This window comes from Malus domestica, chromosome 15 (genome assembly GCF_042453785.1).
Source record: "Malus domestica chromosome 15, GDT2T_hap1".
Classification (NCBI taxonomy): domain Eukaryota; kingdom Viridiplantae; phylum Streptophyta; class Magnoliopsida; order Rosales; family Rosaceae; genus Malus; species Malus domestica.
The window spans coordinates 13,816,486-13,835,077 of record NC_091675.1 but is presented as its reverse complement, the minus strand read 5'-3'; the positions used below and the strand labels follow the sequence as shown (position 1 = coordinate 13,835,077).

At 35.5% G+C, this 18,592-nt stretch overlaps 2 protein-coding genes across 4 annotated transcripts; both read right to left on the bottom strand.

Annotated features, from left to right (window-relative positions):
• Positions 1-1,810: 1,810 nt before the first annotated feature.
• Positions 1,811-7,194, bottom strand: LOC103400461 (uncharacterized). 3 transcript variants are annotated; one of them, XR_011576309.1, is made up of 6 exons: positions 7,036-7,194; positions 5,826-6,257; positions 4,657-5,526; positions 3,953-4,211; positions 2,853-3,767; positions 1,811-2,574 (listed from the first exon to the last, which is right to left on the bottom strand). XR_011576309.1 is itself a non-coding variant. In XM_070814069.1 (3 exons), exons 2-3 carry the CDS (start codon positions 6,225-6,227, stop codon positions 4,747-4,749), a joined length of 1,182 nt encoding a protein of 393 aa, XP_070670170.1. In that variant the 5' UTR covers positions 6,228-6,257; positions 7,036-7,194; the 3' UTR covers positions 4,534-4,746. The 3 variants fall into 3 exon arrangements, 1 of the variants encoding a protein (XP_070670170.1); XR_011576310.1 differs by having other exon boundaries at positions 2,853-4,211; positions 5,826-6,231; positions 7,036-7,174; XM_070814069.1 differs by lacking the exons at positions 1,811-2,574; positions 2,853-3,767; positions 3,953-4,211 and having other exon boundaries at positions 4,534-5,526.
• Positions 7,195-14,228: 7,034 nt separating this feature from the next.
• Positions 14,229-18,135, bottom strand: LOC103400460 (protein arginine N-methyltransferase PRMT10-like). The gene is made up of 7 exons (XM_008339111.4): positions 17,325-18,135; positions 16,577-16,769; positions 16,380-16,485; positions 15,716-15,905; positions 15,238-15,423; positions 15,054-15,137; positions 14,229-14,587 (listed from the first exon to the last, which is right to left on the bottom strand). Exons 1-7 carry the CDS (start codon positions 17,535-17,537, stop codon positions 14,411-14,413), a joined length of 1,149 nt encoding a protein of 382 aa, XP_008337333.2. The 5' UTR covers positions 17,538-18,135; the 3' UTR covers positions 14,229-14,410.
• Between the last annotated feature and the right edge of the window lie 457 nt (positions 18,136-18,592).

The following is an 18,592-nucleotide window of genomic DNA, read 5'->3' as shown; positions in this document are numbered from 1 at the left end:
TATATGTATGTATATCTGTATATATGCCAGATGTCAGATAATTAATTTAAGTGGAATGTGATGAACATGATCTGCATCTGATATAAATATTAAGCAGATCCCAACATATGCTGACAACCCAATACATTAATACTGATTTGATTGAATTTCTATCCAAGTTTACAGTAGCGTACACACATTTGCGTGTTCACTGTTCCAAAAGGAAGTGGCATGGAAAACTCGATGGAGAGACATAGAAAAAGTCGGCCAGGCATTTAATAAGTGTTGCATATCTTAGGTGAAGGTAACTAAATTTTGTGTTGGACATTCAAACGACAACTTATAAGTTATAAAATTCTTGTCCATATTGAAGGTGATAACTAATAAGATGGTGCAGCCAAGCACCCCCAACCAGGTCATTTGTTGATAAGTTAAGTTCTCCTGTCGGAATAAGTTGCAGTAACTTAAAACCGACTTTGCATGTTAAAATTTCGTAGTGTTAGTTTTGTTTGTTTTTATTGTTGGTGTTTGGTTTAACTAAGCCGTCGAATTTACTTAACAAAATATAAGTTAAGTTCACGAGTTGATCGGAATAAGTTGCAGTAACTCTTATAAAAGTTTGGTTCTGTGAGTTGGTAGCGTTTTTCAATAAGAGTCTATAGTTTTATTATTTTTTTATTTTTTTGTGTTGTTGGTGCTTGATTTAACTAAATAAACTGACCTTTAAACGACAGATACATATCGTTTTCTAGTTAATGACGGTTGAAATAAGAACCATTGAACTTCATTAGGAGGCTTAATCCAACTAATTGAGTCACAGTCATAGACAGGCATCTCTATCTGTCTCTATTTGTGGGAGAGGCAAAATCACATGGGATTGACAATCATGAAGAGATTATAGTGAGATAATAAGAGAGGATTTGGTGGAGCCACATAAATGCACCACTCATTTCTTAATCCAAAAACGCCTTTGCAAAGAATGACACCTTGGAATTTTGTTGGTCATTTTTGTGACAAGCCCACCTGTTTGGTTGCTCTTTCGCTCCTAAGATTCTATCTAATTACTCTCTCTCTCTCTCTCTCTCTCTCTCTCAAGGAAGGAGACGAGAAATTAAGAAACAAAACAAGAAAAATAGAAAAGTTTAATCAGCGTATGAACTACGAAGGACGCGTATATAAAGTTGAAGATTGGCATGTGGTTTTCCTCTGTGCTGCTTTCTGTCATCACTGTAGTCGAACACGTCGTGGGTGAATAAGATCGTAGTAGTACCAAGCACTCAAAGTCATAGAATTCTTCTGCAAAATATATGTTATGTCCATCTTTTACCTTTAAATTGGACATAATTGGAAAGTTATCATCCATTTTTTCATGCAATTAGCCTCGAATCTAGTGAATTACACTATCTAACCCAAGCCTCTCTAACAAAGGCAGCCTAAGTTTCCAATCAACTGCCTCAACGCGTTTTGGAACGAACTAACTTGGTTTGTGTTCGAGTGGCATTTCTTCCATACCCACAAATCATTCGCAAATTTTTTAATATCAATCGGTTCGGACATTTACTTTTAATATCAATCAGTTCGGACATTTACTTTTAATATCAATCAGTTCAGACATCTACTTAGTTTCACGTAAACTTCAACGTAATCAATGAAGAATAGTAGTTGTGAAGATGTGTAAGAAATGCCCTTGTCCAAATTTTTCCTACTTAATTCATATCAATTCAATACCTTTTTTTATTAGCTTTTCATTTAATACTTGAATAGTAATTTATCCAAAAACTTATGTTGTGATGTGCTTAGTAGATTTTCTTCCAAGCCATCAAATCATATCTTTGTCAAAATTTAATATGATTTCTGATGGTGGGTTGCAAGTTGCAACCCAATGTGGGATACATGAAGCCCAAAAGTCTTATCCCTACTTATTAGCAAGTACACTACCTAAACCTGGGCCCATTAAATTGTTTTTTTTCTTTTGTCAAAGGGCCCATAAAACAGTGCTGTTATGCAGCGCGGATAATTGGCTGTCCTTTTGAACTTCAGACACCTAAGCAACTTACATGAAACAGGTTCATCGCCACTTAACGTTCAAATCCAATACATTATCATGAGGAGAAAAATTTGCACTTAGCAATATCTTATTAGATCCGGAGTGCCGCGTGATAGTGAACCCGCTCCATATAAGACCTTCTCCTCAAGTTAGTATTTATAGATCTCCAAAAGACATGAAAATCTTCACAAGATACAAAATCATGTGACGGTCTCATCTCATCTCATGCAGTGAATTCTCTGGTGATAAAAAACAAACGAATTTCTGGCATGAGCTTTCTGACTCCCAGACTTGCCAGAGGGGATGACAATACAAGTGATCTAAGATTTGGCTGAATTATTTGGGATTGCCGAGGCAATGAAATTTTTCCGAGCGTGATGTCATCGTTACTTGCTCAAGATCCTGGAATATTTTGCAGTTCACATTCATGAGCTTATACCACAGACCAACCATCAATTCTTACCATAATCAAAAGCTTCTGGTAGTTGGATATGTAGCTTTCAGGTTGGTTTCTAGCCAAGCTGATATATAGTTTTCGTCGAAAGCATCTGCAGCAGGAACCATAAAAACTGTAATTCAGGCAATGCTTAAACAGAAGGTGCAACAAAAACAAATTACCCTTTCAAACCACGAAGGACGTAAAAAAAAGGTAATGTTTTACTACAGAAACTTGACAAGGACAAAAAAAGAAGAGGTAATGTTTTTCTACAGAAACTTGATAAGGACAAAAACTAATGATTAAGAACAACGATAATCTAATGTACCATTAACAGAAAAAGACAACTTTGTTTCCTTCCGTAACCAATTTTAACCCTTTCTGGCCTACCTCAGTTCAACTCTTGCAGTAAAAGAACATGGCTGACAATTTTTGTAGATCAGGGCAAGCAAAAGCGTACGCATATGCTTTATTCGAAGTTCTCCATTCGCTTTTTCTTGGAACATATTGTTCATCACTCTGCTCTCTGGTCGAAATGGAAATATGATCCAGTTGCCAAAGCTAAAGCAATGAGTGTAAGCTACAGAACCAGTCAGATCAATTACATATAAAAACTACAATAATCACAAAGAATTGAAGAGCTGTAGGGTAGTCGAGTAGCGTATACATTGACATCTACTTGCTGTTTACACCTGAAGATTTGGCAAATTGGTTACTGATTTGTTGACTGAAGAATAGAGGTTGAAACTTGGAAGTTTGAAACACTCTGAATCAGAAGCTGAGGAATAATATCAAGAAAAAAATTGCATACGTCCTGCTGATCAACTTAAGATATAGCTTCTGAATAATATCAAGAAAAAACTTGCATACTTCATGCCGATCAACATAAGATACCAACCCTTATTCCAGCAAGAGGACCACCATATGCTAACTCAGCGAATGGCATATTCAAACACTTCAATAGAGAAAAATATGCAGCTAAGGTACATATTAATCACATCTTTTGGAAAATTTACAATGTAAAATTTGTCAAGCTACAACTTTCGGAAGCAGCTTAGAACTAGAAACAATAAGAAACGAAGCTGACTTTTAGTATCTTGGTTTGTTTTGAAGAACTTTTCAAAAACTGGAAAAATAAAACCTAGAATTCATCAGTTATTTAAAATGCATTTGGCTTCTGCATAATCAACACAAGCCGTTTGCTCTCCTGCCAAATTTGTTGTTATATCGGAACAATGCTTACCTTTTTCATTGAACTTTAAGCTTCAAAATATACTTCCCATGCTTATGGACAATTTCAATATCCTGAACTTTTACATTCAAAAATACCCTTGATCAGAAAATAGAAAGGATAAAAACACACAGAAACGAAGAATATTGTGAAAAAAGATCTGTAATCACATGATAATCTTGTAGCAGATGGAGAATATAAAAGATATCACTAAGCAATTTGTAAGTGGACGTGCTGAAGAAAATGTTTGAAATAAAACCTTTCGAGCATCCACATCACATGTCATCCTGTGTTAGCAACAAGATTGTCTTACATCCTCAGCAAAACAGGTAGCTAAGGCTCACAGGTGGCCTGACATAGTGACATGGACAAATGAAGAAACTGGATATGTTAATGAGAACAGCAGCATCAGAAGCTGTCGTACAATTGCCCTCAAGTCTAGGCCGAGAAAAAGCTGGCATGCCCCAAGCTCATCTTTGGAGACTTGAAAGCAAGGAGACAAGCCTCCTACTTTGGCCCTGGAAAATGCAGTGAATGCATTAATACTGCCCACAAATGAAATCATGGAGTATATTATATACAACTCAAGGAACCGAAGCGAAACAAATTAGCCTCAGAAATCAACAAACGAAGAAAAGATACAACACTCTATATCACTAAACGTACAGATGTGTGATAAGCGAACATGCACATTCGTTACTTCCAAGTTGCAATATACATCGATAATACCCAAATGCTTACACACAAAATACAGAAACTTCATATGCTAAAGTTTATTTTGAACCTCTAAATCTTGATATGCTGTCAGTACAAACCCAGAGAAAAGCAAAAAAAGAATAATTGATTCACAACAAAGACTTTGATAAAAGGCATACTTGGAAAAGTTTGTACTACATTGCGTTTGAACTATGTGTTGTTAACTAAACACAAAAGAACATCAAAACATCTCATCTTGTTTCTTACAGTGGAGCAAGGTCATTAATGAAAATGCTCATCGAGATTCTACAGCTACAAGAAAAATATGAATCAGAAGACGCAGTTCCAGATTTCCTGTCATCTGATATGAATGCTGGTATCTCCAGAAATTAGGTTTCTAAGCTCCATTAAATGTTCATCATTTGATATATGGAGTGAAAGACGAAGATTTGTCACCAATTCTTCTTGTTCCCAACTTAAAGGTCCTGATGCATGTAATGCCCCTATTGTGCAACGGTAAGCATGCAACTCTAACCTATGGATCTCCGCTGCCAATTCTTCTTTAGCGGGAAGGAGAGAGATTCCTTCCTCATATCCCAATTGACAAATAGATTCAGCATCAGAAAACTGATCATCAAAATCTTCAGTAGAACTAGCTGAAACAGGAGGAGGTAACTTATTGGAATCATTCGTATCGATACTACAACTACCAACAGAGCACGTAATACTATCAGCATCATTCGATTTAAGGTTCACAGCAAACACACGCCCAACATCACCATTTGGTTTCCTCCTTTCCACATCCACATCAGGCAATACAGCTTTTCTGTTGTAAAGAGAAGCACGTAAATCTTTTCCACCCTGCATACGTCTTGGTAAATCAACATCTACCTGTTCAGAAAATGTAGATAAATTCGCAGAAATTACTCGGAGACACTTGCCCTCTATATCAACAGCTCTAAACTTCTCAGCAGATCCATCATATGCTTCATCTTGAGAACAAAAGTAAGGTGATCTTCTCTTCAGATGAGAGGAGGCAGTCTTTGTTACATTCTTCTGAGCTTTAAGGTATGAATTTTGGTTGAACTTTAGAGTTAAAAGTTCACCACGTTGTCGATTCTCATAATGGTTCAAACCCTGCAAGCAAGTAACCAAAGATTAGCACTTGGAAACAACATAGAGGAAATCACTGAAAGTTATTTATGATCAGTACTATCCTAATAACCAAAGCAAACTTCCAACTTCAAACATTCAAAACGAAACCCTACAAAGTTTATATCAATCACTGTTATTGATGCTTATATTTTGTACCACTACTAATTAACTTTAATACATCTTTTCGAGGTCCTCATTAACACTTGAAAACTCTTGGACACATAAAACTGAAAAATGCTAATAAACAAATTGCATCGAGAAATATATTAGGATGATATTACCTTTCCAATCACAACCCATTTGTCATCTTGCCAAAACTGTCTGACTCGGATTTCAAATTTTCTGACCTTGTGCTGCCGGGAGGATCCGACTGGCCTGATTAAAAAGCACTCCCTTCCCAAAACCTTTGTAATTGTTGCCATTTTCCAAGAAAATTTGTCAAAAACCTCAATGACATCACCAGGAATTAAATTCTCTGAAACTTCCAGTGGAGGTGGGCAAGGCCTGATGGCATCCCTGGATACCCTCTCCACAACGGCGTTATCAGCATTACCCTCATATGCATCATATCTGACTGTGTAGTTGTGGCCATTACCGCAGATTATCTTAGCACAGCACCAGCAGCCTGAAGGCATCTCCTTTTTGCTCAGTACTTCTACGTTGCTCCCTCGTTTGAATCTCATGATGCTAGATGCAAAATCCCAATTATAAACCTGCTTTCAACAATAGAACTAACGTAAGATACAAGACAGAATCCAAATTACAGAATAAGATTATATAAATCTCAGCATCTCATAAGGAAGAGTGAAGATCAATGGCAATCAATCGATTCGAAACGGTCATGAAATAAGATTAAAAAAAATTAGAGAATCTAAGCAAACAAGTCAGATAAAAAAAAATAAAAAATCAATGATTTAAATTCCAACGCTTCTTTGCATCTTCTATTCAGCCAAACAGTCATGAAATTGAAAAACTTGCAGAAACCCTTTGGTTTAAGATTAAAGGAAAAAAAAGAAATTGAACAACATAAGAAATTCAAATCGGACTGCCAATATGCTCTGTTTGGCTGTTGAGAAAATGCAAGAAAATTAAAAAAGCACCAAACTTTAATTCCCAACTTTTTCATTGATTAAGACATGAGAAAACTCAAACCAGCACTCAACTGAGCTAAATTCAACTACACGGTTTAGTTTCATCGACCCAATTTCACAAAACCATCTACCAAACCAGCAAAATTACAGACCAACCCAATGTTTATTTTCTTCCTGTTTCCACCGTTTTCTCGGCAACCAAACAGTCTGGGTAAGGAAAACGATTGAACCCAATAAGCAAAATCAAAACTTTTTTTCTGTCAATTCATTCTCTTCACCCAGAAGACGATTAAACTGAAAGGAGATAAACAGATTGCAAAGCAAACAAATTTAATAAAAAAATATAAATGCAGAGAGAGATTAAAGAATCAAGAAACGTAAACAGAGCTTTTTCACTGACCTTCTTTCCAATTCAGAGAGAAAATTTTGGTAATCAGAAAAAGTTTGAACTCTGTGATTCTTGTTGTTGTTGTTGTGTTTTTGTGTTAGTTTTATTGTTTTTTATGTGTTTTTTTTTTTAAATATTTTTGTGGGTATTTAAAAGGTCCAAATATTTAGCTTAATAAGCAACGAATATGGCATGGTTTTGGTTTCTATGCCAAGTTGCCACCTGCCCAAAAATAGCTTGTTGAGGTGGGAATTAACTGTTTACATTTACCCTCTCCTCTTTTTTACCCTTTTCCATTTACGATTTGTATTTTGAGAATTATTGACCTCGGGTTAAATTTTGAATGCAAATGTTAGATAAATTCTTAATACATATAATTTGAGTTTACAACTTGTATTTTTGACAGATGATAGGATACTATAAACTATAAAAAGAGAAATTCTAACACGGGAGATTGAGCTATAAGCCACTTACCAGTTTACAACTTGTTCATATTTACATTTTTTTTGTTTCAAATCGCTTGTGCGCAATTCCAAGTCAAACTTTCAAGCTATGCTAAAAAAGGAACAACATTAGTTACAATTTTGACTATGTTATTACTTTCATCGCTACTAAACGAAAATTACTTTTTTTTAAGAAAAATATATTTTAAATTACTTTAGTATAAAAAAGAAGGAAATCCAACTTAAGTAAGGGGCAAACACATTGCTCTAATCAGCAAATTTAACATAATGAATATTTAATTGCATTTTCACGAGCTAATTAATTATTGGATTGTCACGTTGGCTTCTATTGTAGAATTTTGCGTTCCTTTGGATGCCAAATTGAGATATGGGTGAAGTCTTCCAAAAAAAAAAAAAAAAAATTGAGATATGGGTGAATGAATGGTTATCCATCCCAAGGAATTTTTCAAATATTCTGTTGGATATCGAATTTATGAATGCATAATTTCTTAAACGAATAATTTGCATTAAAAAAAAAAGAATGCTTGGTATTTTGTATTAGGAAAGTTTGAGAAAGAATTCTCTAGTTTTCTTTTCTTTCTTTTTCCTTTACTTTTATTCAAATATGAAGAAGGTGAGCCTTGACCAAAATGTCACATGTTCAAGTTATGAAAACAAATTCTCTTTGCAAAGTAAGAATAAAGTTACGTACGATTGACGTACCTCTCCCGACCTTCGCAAATCGGAGAACCTTATTAGCTTGAAGTCACCTTTTTTTCACTTTTATTCAATATCAAGAAGAGAAACCAATAAGTGGTAAATTGTCTTAGTAGTTAGGATTTCCTGCTTCAACTTTTTAGGCTCTAGGTTCAGATCCTTCCCCTTACCTCTTAATGTAAACATTTCTTGTACTAAAACAAAGGAATCGAACATAAGAATTTGAGGAATCGAACATAAAATTATAATTGGGACAAATAAATATAGATATTCCTAAATTAGTCAATAGGGAAATAGAGGACTTTGATACTAAAAAAGAAGCAAAATGATTTGATAATCTATTGAAAACTTGAAATTGTTGAGAAAAAAAAAATCGAAAAGCATCTTTTGGACACGTGGGGGTTTTTTTCTTTCTCTTTTTTCTTGGGGACCAGTTAAGGAAGACCAAATATAAAATTAGAGACCAGAGAGTTGTCTTACTTTGAATTTGAACTGCAAAGGTGGCTAACTCAAAATGTATATGATCAACTGTTTTGACTAGAACCTGTGAAGAACATGTCAACACGCATATTGTATTTAACTTTCATACGTATAATATATCAATTTTGTATTGTATATACCATATAGTCAATATATACTCATAACAAGTAAGCAACGTGACGACATTAACTTACTTGAAGTTTGCAGGGTGAGTTCAAATTACGTAATCCACAATTAGGGAGTAAATTTTTGATGTACTAAATGCTATCTGTCTGCGTGTTATGAAAGGACAATACAGAAATGAGTTACGACTAAATTAGGTCAAAAACTAGATTTCTTCCTTACGCATGCATGGCCGTCAATACTTATTTTCTTCAAAGCACGGGATCATACTTGCAATTAGCATGTCTTTTCCATGCAGTGCATGTTGATCGTTCAAAGGTCAAGTTTTCATAAACCAATCAATACGGCACTATTTTTTAACCTTTATTTTTCACTTTGGTAGAGAAATAATCTTAGAACCCAAAATCTGCAAATTTATTTCCGAAAATATAGAAGGCGTTTGAGATTTGAGATATTAAGGGGAGAGTTAGGGGAGTTCAAATCTTCTATGCATCCCAAATTTATTTGGTCTCTCTGTAATTTATCTTATTTGTCAGACACTTGGTCATTCATTCATTTAAACCCTACTTTACAATATTAACTCTTTAACTTATCTCCTTAATAGAAAAAAATTAAAACTTAAAAATAAATTAAGTCAAAATAACACATATCTCTCAAGAAAATAGGTCACAGATAAACCACAAAATATTGTAGATGCAAAAGATTTAAACTTGAGCTAGGGTACCTAATTTCTGGTAGAAGTATATAATTTTAATTTTCTAATGAAGTGACATTTGCCTGCCATTATTTTCATCAACCAGTTGTCGTTTATAATTAATTGTGATATATAGCATAACATTCTAAATTAAAAGAAAAAAAGAAAAAAAAATGTTGATGTTCATGCGAGACCACATATTTGGCAGTTTGGATAAGCCAACTTAGCCAAGCCACAGTGCAACCATAACCCTCTCACCCTCAGCCCCTCCCATTTGGGTGGGCATACACGTAACAAAGATTAGTTGTACTTACTTCTTGTTTGTCCCTTTTGAATTGATAATCCGTGCGTTAATTAACCCATTATATGCAAAATATACTCACCTTTTGTTTCCGTCTTAAAATTCCGTCATTTCAATTTGAGAATCCATTAAAATTCTTTTTTCCATAGCCTAAACGAATTTAATGTAGGTTATATTATCATTTGTCAAAATAATAATAAGGCTTATTTACACCTATACCCAATGTCTATGTGTTATACTCCTTTAACCAAATTGTGTTTTCAATTTAGCCGATTTAATTCCCGTGTTTGAAATCATTAGCCAACATCATCCTTTTAGTTAAATTGCCGTTTAAACAAACTTCTTAAACTTAGTTTTCTGAAATTATAAGGGTTTTTAAAACTATTTAAAAAAAATAAAGTTGATTAGTATAATATTAAAACTTAAAAATTTGAACAAGATGGAGAAGGGGAAGGGGACTTAAGGGTAGGGATGGGCAACGGTTATGACGGGCAGGTAACCGCGATTATTTACCCATAACCGTTTATGTTCATACCCGCATAACCGTTTACCCATTGGGTAATTACATAAATGGTTATACCCATAACAATAACCGTTTATAAACGATTATCCATACCCATAACCGTGTATCCATTTAATGATAACCATTTACCCATTTAACCATAACCATAACCATTTACCCGTTTACCCGTTTTTTCACCCGTTTATCCTTTTTTTACCCATTTACCCTTTTTTCGCCCGTCTATTATTTTTTTTAACAATTTGAAAATTACAAAAGAAAATTTTGTCATAATTTTCATTTTCTGACAATTAAACACCGTTATAAGTACATTTTAGCATACATTTCCCTATTTTAATCATTTAAGTCCTCATATAATTCCAATAATTAAAATAATAGTTTACGAACGATATTTTTCTACTACACCCATAACCGAGAAATCAAGATCAAAAAGTAAAAGATTAAGAAACAAACAAAGATCACGGCCCGAAACGACAATGCATGGAAGAACATAAAAACCCAAAACGCGAAAACGATGACAATTCAATGTGAGTGTCTATATATATATATATATGTGTGTGTGTGTGTGTGTACAAAGAAGAAGAAGAAAAAAGAAACGTACCTCTTTGACCTCGGCAATAGGGTCAAAAGAGAGAACCAAGTTGGCAACAGCGGGAGAAGACTGCTGCTGATCAGAAGCGGAGGCAAGCAACAGATAACCGATGTGCCCTAAGGGAAGCAACAAATAATAGTAACTTACAAGTGTAAGTTCTCTGAGGGTTTTTAATTTTTTTTTTAATTTTACATATATTAAATTAAATGGGTAAATGGATACTCGTTATAACCGCGAATATTACCCATAACTGATGGATATCCGTTATAACCGCGAATAATACTCATGACCGCCCATTTAAATTTCATGGATAAACGGTTATACCCATAATTGTTTATTTGTCTAAACGATTACCCATAATCATAACCATCAACTTTTAATGGACGGGTAACCGCGGTTACCCATATCCATGGATATTTTGTCCATCCCTACTTAAGGGAGATGATGATATTTAAACAAGGCGGAGAGAGTAGAAGAGGGGGGATGTAGTGGGAGATGTGGAGGATGGGCACCGTGATGGCGATTGGGGTGACACCAACGATGTGGCCTGTCGGCGAGAACAACGAGCGATTGGCTTAAGAACGGGGATGGCCATATCGATAGAGACTAGGTGCTGGTGGGGTGGTGATGGCTTGGATTATGGTGTGTTTCTTTCTATTTCAAAATTGAATTTAAGTGTATAATAATAAAACTTTCAATGATTTAACATAAAGTTAACAGATTAGACTTAATTGGCTAACTGTGTTAAACACACTAGTTTTAAAAACATAGGAACTAAATTCACTAAAAGAGTAAAACACAATTATTATTTTAGCATTTGAGCCTTGGTTTTTTGTTTACTTTTTTTTCCGCTTTAGATTCCAAACTATTTTGCAATTTTGATTTTGTATTTTATCCACATGGCAATATTTCTTTGGTTGTGTGGCTGTCACATGAATGCTATATCAGCATATTAACAGAAGTTTTAACCGAACTTAACAGCACATAAAAAAGTAAGAGACTAAATAGTTAAGTGGATAAGATAGACATTTTCATAAGATTCAATAAAAGACAACAAGAAAACGTAGGTATCTGTTTGCTATTTACATAAAGCTTTCATAGAACTAGTTTAAGCGAAATGTAGAAAACGTATATAGTTTCTTGGATAACACGTTTCTTCATAATATTAGTTTTAATAAAGTTGGAATGTCACTTTTGGCCATCCTCCATTATCCTCTGTGATATTCATGAGTTTGCTTGCAGAGCACAACAACATTCCAAGCTGTCGAACCAAAATTGAAACAACATTATTCATTTCTCTCACCTTTCTATTTCATTTGTTATTCTTTATTTATGGGAAATAAATATGACCTCCTACGACACGTATTTAATGTATCATTGCATGCATGGATGATGGATCCACGTCATTCTTTGCCACCATCGATCTCTGGTGAGAAAATGGTAAAGAAGCGATCCCGAACACAAGAAGAACTTTCATACACTTGAAATTCTATAATATGGTTATCTTTTATCACACTTAAAGTATGTATGAAGGAGGCATAATATATAACAATGTATAATTGACCTGAAGTATCACAATCCCGATGATCCTGGATGCTAGGGAAAATTTGGTAGGGTTAGAGGTGGGTGAAGATTGAAGCCTCATGGTTGGCAAGATGTTGGGTCTTGACCAAGCCCATCCAATTGCTATTGCCTCCAACATTCGACCTTGTTGAAAACAGAAAATGACAACTAGCACCCTCAAATATACGAGCAAGAGCAATCAGAAATTGGTTAATTAAGTATAAATTTACGGCAAAACCAAAGACAAAGCTAGGAAATATCATTGTCTCAATGTCACGATCATATTAATGGTGATTACAAATTTACATTTCCATATTATCAACTATTTTTTTTTTGTAGAGAGCAATTGAGATAACTGCATATGTGCATAGGATGAGCACATGTGCTCACTCTAACTAATGTGGCTACGACTACGTCTGCTAAAGAGACGACATATTTAAGTTACATAAAACCAAGTTTACAGTTTCGTAGGATGAGAGAAAATCCAAAGTACAAAACCGCAGAGGAACAGAATGACGGGAATTAGATGAATGGCATTCTCTCCTCCTGGAGAGCTATGAAGCAGACCAATTTCCTTTTTGGTAGCATGGTCTGAGTTTTCAATGGAATACACCGGTAAGTCTCCGGAAGCTGCTGCGGTATTTAGAAGCGGAGTTGAGGCCAGGGACAGAGACGCCGGTGAGAAGTTCACCAGGAACTCTTCCGAGGCTTGGGCAGAGCTCGGTGATCTATGCATTTTTCGGAACAAGAAGGGGAAAGGGTAATCGAAAACGATGGAGAAGAAGAAGAACAAATTGCTTTCAGATCTTATAGTGGAGAAGATCAGGAAAGTAATTACTATATATAATGGAGCTTGCTAACATTGTTAGAAAAGGCTGGAAAATCAAAGGATAACAGCTTTGCTTGCAGAGCAAAAAATGCAGGGAAGTAGCACGAGAGAATGTCAACTTAGCTTAAAAGCAGCTTCCAAGACAATTTAAGGCAGGCATGTGATGAACAAAAATGTCAAATTACCTCTTCTTTAGCATAAGGAAAAGAGATTATGCATGTCATGCTTAACACACTTGTTTTATTTTAAGATATTATCAACTAATAGATAAGACGACAAGAACATCTGAGTCAAAATCATATGAATCAACATCGATAACAAAATAAAAAGATCAAAGAGTTCCCACGACGTCAGCTAAATTAACGCTTCTCTCTTCTGTTGACGGTATGGGATAAAGCGAGACACAAGGGATAAGTCGATAAGTAGAACATAATTGAGTGCGAGGAGTAGAGTGATATTTTGTATAGAGGACAAGAAACATGGCAAAAAATAATTCTTATTTTAAGCAATTATCAACCGAACATTTGAGTCGAAAGTCATATGAAAAGATACAAAATAGACCAATTGGTTAAAGAAGTACTCTCGTCCCTTGCTCCTAATTTCCTCGTAGAATAAATTGGTTTAGAATGCTTTGTCAAAACAAAACAAACATATGAATCCAGGTTTCATATCTGGTTGCTAGTTTTCATGAACTAGATGCCATTCTGGTGTGTATCGTTACTAATAGCTAGCTAAAACTGGGATTCGACAAACAGCCAACTAAAACTGAATAACCACATTAAATCTCAACCCTAAGACATAATATTTTGTTTTGAAAAATTTATCAGATATTTACCGGAAAGAGTATGATACATTTTGGGGCCGTATAGACGTTTGAACGGAACCCAGAAAAGGGGAAAAAGGGGTTCAAACGTTCTCTGGTGTGACACTGCAAAATTAAATGTGACCATAAGGACCTAATTCTCATCAAATTGACATAACTTAGCTTCAAAATATCAAAAAATAAAGACATAACGAATATCTAAGTATAGTAAAACGGCTGCAAAACTCCCACACAACTTGCACATATGATTTGGAGGACTGATCACATCTTACAATCCAGTCTTACAGGATCTGTGTCTCCGGTCACTCTATGAAATATCTATTTGTGAAACGAGGAACTAACTCGCCAGATTGCTGTCTAATCTCACAGCTGAACTCAGCCTCCATCAATCTATGATTCTCCTTTGATCGTTTCATTGAGAAAGAACCATTTAGTTGATCCCCTTCAGTGATGCGAGCAGGAGGGCTCAACAGAAAAACCTGTCCAATAAACAAGGGGGGACAAGCATGGAGGAAAATTAAGTGCTGTGAAATCAATTTTTATTGGATTTCCTAGAACATAGTAACGAAAACGTTACGTCAAAGATTATTCCACAAAAGCAAAATTTTAGTAAAATTTATCAACATGCTCCACATAAATTTGTCATGCCTTTGCTCATCATATAGTTCCTGGAACGGTGCCTATGTATAAAAGAAGGTAACGGACAAAGCTATTCGAAGTTAATTGTGATATTCTACTTATTCAGTGGCCTGTCAATATAGGGATTCTAGGCTCTAATTACACAAAACTAACAGTGGTACAGAATACAGATAGATGAAGTAAAGCTTTGCAAAGTTAATATTTTTTTTCATTGAAATATGTACATCTTCTTATGATATTGCCCAACGGCATGTTGACTTTGACAATTACAAAAATAAGAGGCAAAGGATTTTTGGCAGAACAAACCTGTTGGCCCCAGTGAGTGCCATCGTTCACACTAGGAGCGGTAGTCAACTCAACTTCTTCCTGAGCTGGATCCTCCTTTCTTCCCTGGTACACCAGAAGAAGATAAGTTTCATGTTACATTGAGCATTAAAATATTGAGAGTTTTTTCATTCTCAAAGATGAAGGGATGCTAAGATCCACTTACTCGAAATTGAACATCAAACCATCCCCCGTAGCCACAAAGCCTTGTGTTCTGAAGAGTTACTGTTGACGAAAAGTTTGATTTGACTTCAAGGATGTCACTGACTGAGGCAGTTAAACAATCAATCTCCTTTATTGAAGCAGCTGCACCTATAACTTGATGCGGATGAAGGTTGTTCCACAATGATGTCTGCAGAAATTTCATAGCATGCAATGTAGGATATTGGACACTTGAAGGAGTATGCATTAATCGACAAATTGAAGAACATCTATTGTGTTCCATTTTCTTTATAGTAGAGAAAGTGATGTCGAGAATTAAGTATGACTGAACACAGTGAGGTAAAGAAAGAAAAAGAGAAGAAATTTTTAATAAGTTGGAAAATCCTGACTAAAACTCCAAACAGCACAACAATGTGCAACATAAAATACAAGTCTAGCAACAGACTCTGATGAATTGAACACTCATATAATTACAAAATTACCTGAAGATAGTATTTCTTCTGCTCTTGAGAGAAAGGCTTTGTTAAAACACTCATATCAACACCATAATAATTTTTGGTCTCATCTGTGAAACGTTCCCAATCGTCCATAGAAGACTCATAATCATTACTTTTTTGATCTCCCAATCCAGTCCTAATAGGTGCCACCCACATAGTAGCATGGCTAGGATACCTGTGAAACCACAAATTCATTCAAGTTATAATTTAAAATCATCTGTAAACAATTTGAGGATTGCCTAATTAACATTCTAAAACTAGTCGCAACGGGGTTAAGATAAACTTCCCTCTCTCCACAGAATACGGATTATTCCCATCATAGGACAAGCAAACTCCAAGACTCAAATCTAAGGACCAATAACGAGGAATAAGGAATTGGAGAAAGCATAGTTCGAAAAGACAATTTATCACATTTTGAAAAGACATGCAAGCTTTTCGACAATTACTCATATAATCTTGTCATATGGGGCTGCATTCAAATGACTTATAAACAGATGCATAAACAGATGCAAGTGTTGAGTTTCAAAAAAATAAAGATCTTTCTAAGTGCTTAGTAGAACAGAAATTCACAAAACTTCAGACTACGGACACAAAGTAACTTATAAAAGTGTGTTTGCAACATCTGATGTAAATGCCAGGGAAAACTTACATGACTCCAGTTGGCTTTAACCATCGGTCACGTGCGCATATCACAGAATCAAACATCGATTCACGCAGTAGGAAATACCCCATCCACTCCGAAATTATCACATCCACTATGCACCAATACAGAATTACTTTAGCGTGACACTAATCAAAACAACATTATTAAAACCTAAATTGTCAAATTCTTCAACAATGCCAAACCTTTCTCTGGCAGGACAACTTCCTCCATGGAGCCCTCAATCACCTCAACCACGTCTTGAAGATTATTCGCTTTCACAACTGCACGTGCATGTTCAGCCATGGAAGTCGCTTCAACGGCGTAAACCTTCCTCGCCCCGGCTTGCGCTGACCAAATTGCGAGAATGCCACTTCCTGCTCCCACATCCAACACAGCCTGCTCCACAACTAAACAAAATTAGTCCCACATATCCAATGGCACAACAAAATTCTCACATTCCTGAGAAACAAATGTCTACTACATAGCAAAGATGAGTAACAGACACCATTTTCAGCAAAATTTCGTTCTTTTCTGTCCAAGAAACCAAATTAATCCCAACTTTTAGATAGTATGAAAAAATTTCACATTCCAACGAAACAAATGTCTACTTCAAAGCAAAGCTGAGCTAAAAATACAGCCTTTTCAGTAAAGTTTTGTCCTTTTCGGTTCTTAAAACCAAATTAATCCCAAATTTCGACAGTATAACACGATTATAACATTCCGAAGAAACAAATGTCTACTATAGAGCAAAGCTGAGTTAAAATACAGCTTTTTCAGTAACTTTTCCTTCTTTTCGGTTCTTAGAACTAAATTAATCTAACTTTTCGATAGTATAACAACAGAGGGTAAAATTTATAGCTTTTTCCAGTAAAGTTTAGTTCTTTCCAGTTCACAGAGCAACGAAACAGGGGACAAAAGAGTAATTAACTAGTGGGCTATGAGGTGTTGTACCTTGCCATGGAAGTGGTGCGTGTTCTTGAAAACGGCGTTGTAGTAAGCGTCCATGCGGACTCGATCAGAGAGCATCTCCTTCTGGTGGTAGAGGAAGGCGTAGGTGCAGAAGTAGTTGGCGAAGTCGACGCCTTTGTCCACCGCGGCGCCGCCAGCGTCGCCATTGCTGGTGCCGCTTTGGTCCCCGACGACGCCGTTTTTGTAGCTACCCATGAAGTTATGCAGGAAATGGTGGTGGCGGGTGGTCAGTGAATGCTCTCTCTCAGTTTGGCAAGACAAAGGGAAGAGAGAGGAGGGGCATTTTGTATTGGGGTTTTAGGGCAACATCGATGCAGCCATTGCGTCAACTTGCCACTTGCAAAGTGTTATTTACAAAGGGGTGCGGTATCACACATCCTACTTTACTTCTCACATATTTTTTTTATTTTCAATCATTGGATCAGATCAATTAAAAAAAATCAACGGACAGAAATTCAATCTTTATGCTTCTATATCAGTTTCTGTTTTGCTGTTGTAAGAACCAAGCTTTTAATTTTTGAGTTCTGGGTTTTTTTTTTAATTTTTTTTTTAAATTGTGTTGTTCGATTTATGGTAGATTGCAAATTTTTGTAATGATTTTGGTTTTTCTGTTTTGGGTTTTTTTTAAAATAAAATGTTTGGTTTCTGGATTATGGGGTGTTAAGGAAAAGTGTTAAAGATTGCAAATTTTCTTGTTATTTTCGCCCAAATGGTTGAAAAGAATGATTGAAGCAGCCTATCGTGCATGTGTATACATTGCGCTTAAAAAGTTTGTTTTGTATCATTTCAACAAGTAGAATTGAGCCGTTGGTTTATGTGGTTTTGTTTGCAACAACAAAAACAAAGGCCCTATAATTTGTTATCACGATACGAATCTATGCAGTATCACATGAACCCAAATTAGTTGGAAATTCTTGTCAAATTGCACATTGTTGTTTTGTGTCTAAATCTCCCGTTAATCCCCGGTTTTTGGTGCATTACTGATGCAACATCAACAATCAGAACATTGTTTTAGGCTTCATCATTTGTAATATATTGCGGATTCTTTGAATCTGTTAAATTATTCGGACTCGGTCTTGCAGTTTTGCTACTCGGAAATTAATCTCGGATTTGGTCGGGTTTTCGAATAAAATACGAATTCAGTCAATGTTATAATCAAGAAAAACGTCGCTTTGAGTGCGATTGAGGGTTAAGGCACTTGTCTTTACCTAAAGGGATTGAATCAGTCAAGATGTTCAAAACTCTCATTT

What these genes read in the sequence shown, in the direction of transcription:
- LOC103400460 (XM_008339111.4), bottom strand. Translation starts at nt 17,537, where the DNA reads ATGGGTAGCTACAAAAACGGCGTCGTCGGGGACCAAAGCGGCACCAGC. An exon ending in TTAAAGCCAACTGGAGTCAT is followed by an intron (nt 15,906 to 16,379) that starts GTAAGTTTTCCC and finishes GTGGTTTCACAG; the next exon opens with GTATCCTAGCCATGCTACTA. An exon ending in GCACTCACTGGGGCCAACAG is followed by an intron (nt 14,588 to 15,053) that starts GTTTGTTCTGCC and finishes TTTATTGGACAG; the next exon opens with GTTTTTCTGTTGAGCCCTCC.
- LOC103400461 (XM_070814069.1), bottom strand. Translation starts at nt 6,227, where the DNA reads ATGAGATTCAAACGAGGGAGCAACGTAGAAGTACTGAGCAAAAAGGAG. An exon ending in AATGGGTTGTGATTGGAAAG is followed by an intron (nt 5,527 to 5,825) that starts GTAATATCATCC and finishes ACTTGCTTGCAG; the next exon opens with GGTTTGAACCATTATGAGAA.